Source organism: Syngnathus floridae, chromosome 9 (assembly GCF_059516105.1).
Source record: "Syngnathus floridae isolate MCC-2025c chromosome 9, RoL_Sflo_1.0, whole genome shotgun sequence".
Classification (NCBI taxonomy): Eukaryota; Metazoa; Chordata; class Actinopteri; order Syngnathiformes; family Syngnathidae; genus Syngnathus; species Syngnathus floridae.
Genome location: NC_142421.1, coordinates 3,565,767 through 3,573,610, shown reverse-complemented (window position 1 = coordinate 3,573,610; position 7,844 = coordinate 3,565,767). Strand labels below are relative to the sequence as shown.

The window sequence follows — 7,844 nt, the reverse complement described above, 5'->3', positions numbered from 1 at the left end:
AAGGATTAAGATCGGAACGTGCACGGAGGCACGTTTAAAAATAAACTAAAATACTATTTATGTAATGTTGCAAAATACTCTGTTGTCTTCTTAATTGATCTTTAATACATCTGGAATCAAAACAGTGTCATCTTGTTGCTAAGCAACCAGCACATCACTGGCACTAGAATGAGTCAGTCAACTATTAAGGGGATTTCGAGGCAGCTACGTGTTCAGCTTGGCTGAAAAAAATTCAACAAACAGCAGCAAAAACAGGTTTTGGGGTCACTTCGTCCACATACAAGAATACGGTGCAGAAAATGATTCCAGGTTGAGAATGGTGACATTGTGACCTTTAATTTGAGATATGACTCGATAGGTTTTATTCCAATGTGAAAGCTACTGCTGTTTTGGTTAGCAACTGAACAGGTGTCGGTCTACCGGGACATTTAAGACTCCTAACAGCGTCTATCCTTAGGGCCAGCGAATTTGTTTACATCATATGATAAGTCACACTTGATCTGTTTGTGACTCTATATGTGCTGCTGTTTTGGTTAGCAACAGGAGTGACCACACAATTGTTTCCTGGAAAGATGCCAGACTCCACACAACATGAGATCGTCTTTAATGCTGACCAAGAAACCACAAAAAGACATTTGAGAAAATAAATGATAAGTGGTTGTTTCTGAAGGTTTGGAAAGAAAATTTATTTGAAGTCAAACCTCTGCAAATATGACAGCATTGGAGATTTTTGCAACGGCTGAGCATTTAATAATAAAAAAAAAAAGAAATACAAAAGATTCTTATGGCAACCACGTTATCTTGCTAAAGACATTGAAATATCCGATTTCATTTGTCTTCCCCGTTCTCAATTATACACAATTACAATCGGCATTCAAACAGACACGGACTGCATACTTGAATTTAAATATTTCATGAATAAATATCATAAAACACACACGTTGATGGAGTTTGTTTGTGGTCATGTGTATGTGCCCGTAACAAGACAAGACATTTCAGGGGCAGATACAATTCAAAAATAAAAAGACAACATACACAGACATAACAATAAAAAAAAGACCCGTTGGGCCAGAATAAAAGTTTAAATATGATATTTCTAAAGTGCATCTGGCCAAGACGTGTCCAATGGAAATCCATCAGCTTTTTCTTTTCAAGGTCTGAACATGCAGCAGATATTTTGCACAAAAATAACCAGCGTGCATGCACAGACTTGGATGGGCTCATTGAACAAACAAAACAACAGAAACACTTTCACATTGATCATCTGCTGTTTGTCCACACGTTTTCACAGGAGAGTTCACCGTGGCCGAGAGAGGGACGTAAAAAAAAAAAAATCCAATGCGCACGTCGGTGAATAATATCCGTCCGGGTTGAGCGCGTCTCCTCCTTAGTAAGGGACTGTTTAGATCTTGGGCAGCTTGGGGGCACTGACGAGCGGGTTGGCGTCCTGCAGGAAGCGCCTCCCCGTCCCCTTGTAGTCGTACGAGCAGTCGTGCGTCTCTGCATAGCGGTGAGTGGCACAGAAGTTGCTGCCGCACCTGATTGACCAATCAAACGGAGATATTCTTGTCACCGTGTCGCAGTTATAATTAACACTGCTTTATATTTAGTTCTGCAACTGAAGTCATTTTGGGGTTTGTGCTTGAGGTTTTTTTTTTGGCTGCGGTTTGCATGCTTCAATTGTGTGGATGATGTCACTAAGTTCTTTTTCTTTTCAGTTCCCGTCATGCTGTTGTTTCCCCTCAGTCTATTAGATACGCATCTGTTAGTTACGACACTTTTTTGTGTGTTTTTTTTTTTTAATAATTCAGGGCATTCTAAACGGTTTGCATTGGCTGTGGCCAATGTTGGCGCAACAGCTCGGATTGATTTTCCGCCACAGTTTTTTTTTTACTGCCTGCAGACAGCACTCTGGTTTTCACGATAATATGAAACTGTAAACATCGTCTTCCTCAGAAAGGATGCCTCGATTCGTCGGTCTGGTTTTGTTTCGTTTTCTCATGCACAAAAAAACCCCATCTAAGAAAGAATACAAAACTGGAGTGCAAGACCAGCGTTGCGATTGAGAAATCGCCGTTTAAATTTACACATGGTTGCATCAGATTGAACGCTCCTGTCCGCCATCTTCCAACTCAGCGGGCGGCCGCCGTGTAGCCGTGATGGCCCACGGGCAAACAGAGTACAAAAGCGGCGAGATTCGGTTTGGGGTCTACCTGCACTCGTAGCTGGAGGCCAGGCCGGTCTTCTTGCCGCAAAGGAAGCAGTGTTTGGAACTCTTCTTCTTGGTGCCCGCAGGGGCCTTGACTGGAGGTAGGTGGTATGTCGGAGTTCCTTACACACAACAGCGACAAAGACACTTGGATGACAAATTCAGCTCACTTGCCAGGTGGCATTTAAAATGTTTGTCTTTCAAGGTAGCGCTGCACTAAAGACACACAAAGTAAACAAGGTGTGCAGTGTTAAAACGCATTCCTGGAGCGGAGACGTACGATCAATAGCGCGGATTGGAGCGATTGTTTGCGCGCCGGCTTATTTGCTCTTGTGCTTGTATTCAGTCCGAAGCTAATCCTGCTGTCAGAATTGCTCACAAAGACGAGTGTCGAGGATAATGAGCAGCGTGAGGTAGATGAGACGAGGGAAGGAGGACTGATAAAATGGTAGCGGCTGGCGGATTGGATTATTAGTGTCTTTTTCTTTGAGCACCACAAATTAGACATTTATGGGATCACAGCTGCCCTGTGTGATTGTTTTTAAACTGAAGGCCTTTGCAGAAAAACAGCCCGCCTCCATGACGACATCCTCATGGAATCTTTTTTTTTTTTATTTAAAAAAAAAGTGAGTGCACAAGGAGCATATTGGAATGTTTTGTCTTTTTTTTTTGTGCAACCTATCCGCGTCAGACGCTTAGTCATGCAGAAAGTTGGATCTGTTTTAAGCTGAACATTTTTCCGAGAAATTGAATATGACGACTGTAAGATTATCCAGTTCTTTTCTGTGACATAGTCGTTCTTACCGATTCTCCCGAATGGAGGGATGACTCCCCCGCTGGACCCAAGACATTTGTTGGCCTGGAGGGGGGGGGCAATTGTTTAAGTTTGACTCAATTGTAGAAATTTGTCTTCAAAATGATCTGTATTTAAGCATCCGCTCTTACCGAGGAGGCCGTTGCTCGATGTCGCACGGTGGCGGCGTCCTCCTGCGGGAGGCCCGGCAGCCTGGAGCCCAGGATCCCCTGTGCGATGGGAGTAGCGGGGGGCAGGGGGACGCCAAGCCCAGCTCGCCTTGCGTCGCCGGGCCTGGCGGAGAGAGACGCCAAGAGCGCCGAGTTGCTCAGGGAGCCCAGTTGCTCACGACAAGCTTGACTGGCCATTTTCGTGATGCCTCTGGCTTCCCTCTTGGAGAGAATCTCAGGCCTCTTGCCGGGCGACTCCACCTGAACGCCCCTTAGGCGCGTGGTGTGACCGGACATCACGGACGGGAGGGGGGACGGGCTGGTCGGCTTCACCTGTGCCGCGCCGTGTACCTGAAGGGGGAGCGTGCCGTCGAAAGGCTGGAAACGTGGCTTGGGGGAGGTGGGGGCGGGCGACGGCGGGCTTAAATGAAAGGAAGCGCTAAGCTGCGTTACATCCGCTCGGCTGGTCAGCGTGTCGCCGCCGCTCCCGAGCGTCCAAGTGCTGAGAGGGGAAGGGGGCAACGGCAGCTGGTGCGGCGCCCCGACGTCAAAGGCTCGGCAAGATTCCTCCGACTGAGGGGACAGGTCCAGACTCAGGGGGTCCGCCAGCTCGCCGAACGAAGCGGCGGACTGCGATGGCGCCACCAGCCCGCCGGCCTCGTCTAATAAACTCACCCCGACCGCCTCGCCGACCGGCTTGAGCGGGTCAAACGTGGCATCGGGCGAACTCCTGGTGCACAGCGGAGGGAGCTGCGGGTACACGCAGTCCCTCATCAGCCTGGTGCCGCCGATGTCCAAGCGGGAGACTTTGGGAGGGGGCCGAATCTTTGCCAGAGGCGGGCACGTCTCCCACGGCTCCTCCTCCTGGAGCATGTAGCAAGACGACGAGGGGAACGAGGGAGGCGGCCGTCTCGGGACGGGCAACTGGGAAGAAGGGGAAGCGGCGGCGTGCGACGACGGGTCCGGGAGTTCTTGGTCCACTATGGGAGGTAGATGCCCACCGAACTGGCGAGACTGGTTAATCTGGGGGAGCGAACGCAAGAGGCGCTGATGGATTCGCGTGATGGAAGGCGTTGGCCCGCCGCCGCAGGGATGGAGACCGACAGGGGGTCGCGGTTTTGCCTTACTCGTCTTCTTCGGCTGCGGAATGAAGATTGCCGTTTAGAGATTTCCACTTTCGAGAATTCCAAAACAACATTTGGTCTTACCTTCTTGTTGATGTTCATGTCTTCCATCTTGGCTTTGAGCAGCTTCATTTTATTCATGGTGATGGAGTTTTCCAGGCTCGCCGCAGCGGCCGAGCGCTCTCCGCTGCCGCCGCCGTCCTCCTCGGTGCACATGTAAACGGAGCCGCCGCTGAAAAAGCAGGAGCATTCGTACATCTGTGAAACGCTCTCAGAATTCAAACTTTTTTTTGTCTGTGACCAGCTGGATTATAAAGAAAAATAAATCATCGAAACGCAGACCTGAGGGATTCCGATAGAGGCGTAAGGGAACCGTCTCCCCTGTCCACCACCCGGAAAAAGTTGAGCTGGTCGCCTTCGCGGTAGACCACAAACGTGACTTGCTTGTTGGCCGGAGTCTTCTCCCAACCTTCCTCCTTTGTGCCCTCCATGGAGTCCGCCGCCTCCTTCACGGGATCCTCCATAGTTACTGGGAAAAGAAGAGAAGAGTCTGTCAAAGAAAAGACCTGCATCCAGCTTGTCAGTGGTCTTTTCCTCACCCCTTCTGGTGTTGATTGGACCTCCCCTCATGGCTAAGACCAGCTTCAAAGTACAGCCCTCCGCAATCCTGCAAAAAACACATGCGTTGACTATAAATGTGGAATAAAAAAAAAAATAAAAAAAATAAAGTGCAAATAAGGCCGAACAGGGAGCACTTACCCGTAATCGTGGAGACAGTGGTCATCATCCAGCTCCAGGTTGTTCCAGATGAGGTGTTGCTGGGTAACTGGGATGCCTTTACACACACGCACAGACACACAAGAGGCCATGAGAGAAATCAATACAGAGCTGCAGAGGTTCATGAGAGTCGATAGTTCAAGTCACTAAAGCTCGTGACTGCCCTCTTCAGACAGCTCAACGCTACTGCGGAGACCAGCTTCACCCATCTCATCATGTTTAGCTTGTTCGGCTTTATTTACCGCTCAATTTGATCTTCTTATTGTTTTGCAGTTTGTGTTGGCAAAATGGTTAGAGATGGATGACGTGACAGTTTCATTTTATTGTTATACGATTTAGAGATACGTTTGGCGCTCTGTAAGAAATCTGAGCTCAAGGGATGGTGAGTGTGACGGGCTGCTCTCGAGAAAAGTCTTAGGAATGCAAATGAAGTGAGCGAATGGACTCGGTGACCTGGCGCTGGAGCCAAGCCACCGTTTGGGAGTGATGGGCGCCATGAGGAAAAACACTGGCTGAAGCATAAACGCAAAATGGAAATATTTTTTGGACAAGGTCAGTGTCCCAAGGACGCTCACAAACTCTGTTGAGCTTTAAAATGACTCATTTAAAAAAAGAATCATTTTCTCGACAACTTTAATCGTACCTTCGAGTCTTTGAATCTTTGCCTTGACTGAGATGACGGCCTCGAAGGGCAACACGCGCAACTCGAAACACGTCCCGGTCAGGGTTTCGATGAACAGCTCTATGGGGTCGTACAGAGGAATCTTGTGATGGAAACCTCCCACGCGGTCATCGTTGAAGAAGGGAGGCTCCTTCCTGTCGGTCATCTCGGCTGGTGGGGAGGGAGGTGGTAGATGGGGGGGGGGGCTTTAGGAGGGTTGCCAAAGTGGAGGCGTGGCCCAAGGTGAGGGAGAGAGGGGCAGGCTGTGCTTCCTGGCTGGGGGACCGTCACTCATCGTGTGGGATGACCACAACTGTGAAGTTAAAAAAAAAAAAAAAAGTTACAGATACTCTGGGGGGGCGCATTTCAGTCAGCATGTACAATCGTCTCATGAAACATTCAGAGATGCACGCAAGGCTTCAGCCAGAAGTCAAAGATCAGGTGCACGGCAGGAGGTCAATCGTCTTCATCGTGCCAAACCGCGCTCGGCACAATCCGACAATTAAGAATTAAGAGGAAGAATAGAACGAATACAAACGCGAGTGCTAACTTTTGATTGACATGGTTCATAGGGCATTCATTTAATAATAAAATGTTAAATTTCGTGACCACTAAATTCTAAGATACAAGTGACCTGTTTAGGTATTTTAGGCTAACCTGAGATGGGAAAGAATAATTAGGAACAGCTCAATCTGATGCAGTGCAGCAACTGGATGCACACACAGCCCAAAAAATGTGTTTATTCACATTGTCTGCCAGCATCACTCAAATGGTGTGGCCTGTGAATGCAAACACAAAGCAGCAACATTACCTTTGTGTCATCATCAGCATCCTTGTGGGGGGTGGGTGGACTGGGCAGGGGTACCTAATATTCTGACCACTTAGAGCACAATAGCCCATTATAAAGGCTTAAGACAAAGCACGATACAATGGAAAATTATGGGATGCTTGTCTTGCTTTCTCTGCGGGTTGTTCATCAATGAGGCCTTCGTGAGAATGTTTTAGATGAGGCGCTCGCAAGCTCCACTCACACAAAAGGCAGCAAAAGTCAAAACACTGCTTTCAAACAGTGACAATGTTGGTTGATTTAGACAACGGTGCTCAAAGGCGAGCAAGAGTCGACGCAGGTGCTATTTAAACATTCCGTTTTTTAATAAGGAGTGAGGTCAAAGTGTTGCTTACCGTGAATTACAAGGCGGCGAGCTACCCGTCTAGCCAACGCTGCTGTCCTTAGCCGACGTTGCCATGTTAGCCAACAGCTCAAACAATGGCTACCGCTCCACACATACGGCGAGCTAGTTAGCCGGCGAGCGAGCTAGGCTACACCCGTGGGTTCCGTCCTCGCTTCCCGTCTGCCGGTGTCGTGGGCGGCGTTACGTTCGCGAAAACAGAGCATTGCATCACGTTCAACGCCACAAACAGAACGAACCCGCAGGGTCGCGTCTGTGGTAGGTCGTCCGTCGCCGTGTTCGCGACGGTGTCGTACCTGTCACTCACGCCGGGCCGGGGGAGGGCGAGACATCACCTCTGTGGCTGCGTTTAATTGACGCTACGATCTAACCAATTGCTGCAAGGAAAATGAGAAGTTAGGGCGGATCTTATTTGATTGACACAAAACTAACCAATCAATTTAGAAAAAAGATGATCTAGGGCGGGTCTTAGATTTGATTGACACTAGTTCCACCACTTATCTTGAGTGTTTAGGCAGATAGAGGCGGGTCTTAAATTGGATTGACACCACAATGTAACAAATCGTTGCTTAGTAGATTTAAAGAGCTTCCAGGTTTTATTAAGTTTGCTTTTTGTGAGCAATAAAGTCCCATATTTGTGCAATACTAGCCCTGGAATAAAAGTTTTTGTAAAATTTTGGATATAGCATTCTTTGATTGTTTTTGTTGTTTTGCATTTTTGGCTTACTTCTATCATATTAATGTTTATGCATTTTGTTTTACAGTATACCAATTATTTTGTAAATATTTATGAATCAGTCCAAAAGATTTTGACCCTGAAAAATATATCTTATGTTTGTGATATCTTTCAAGTTGTGGCCTCATTGTTGAACATGTTAAGACTAAAAAAAAAGAAACTAATATACAGAATGTAAACTTTC

The 7,844-nt window shown here is 47.7% G+C and overlaps 1 protein-coding gene across 2 annotated transcripts; it reads right to left on the bottom strand.

Moving 5' to 3' along the window:
* Positions 1 to 587: 587 nt before the first annotated feature.
* zfand4 (zinc finger, AN1-type domain 4) lies at positions 588 to 7,263 on the bottom strand. Of its 2 annotated transcripts, XM_088384460.1 has the most exons (11): positions 6,917 to 7,263; positions 6,392 to 6,513; positions 5,717 to 6,047; positions 5,056 to 5,131; positions 4,896 to 4,963; positions 4,639 to 4,825; positions 4,381 to 4,528; positions 3,155 to 4,312; positions 3,014 to 3,068; positions 2,214 to 2,331; positions 588 to 1,538 (listed from the first exon to the last, which is right to left on the bottom strand). In XM_088384460.1, the coding sequence occupies exons 3-11, from the start codon at positions 5,898 to 5,900 to the stop codon at positions 1,403 to 1,405; spliced, it is 2,130 nt and encodes a 709-aa protein (XP_088240586.1). In that variant the 5' UTR covers positions 5,901 to 6,047; positions 6,392 to 6,513; positions 6,917 to 7,263; the 3' UTR covers positions 588 to 1,402. The 2 variants fall into 2 exon arrangements, with proteins under 2 accessions (XP_088240586.1, XP_088240585.1); XM_088384459.1 differs by lacking the exon at positions 6,392 to 6,513.
* Between the last annotated feature and the right edge of the window lie 581 nt (positions 7,264 to 7,844).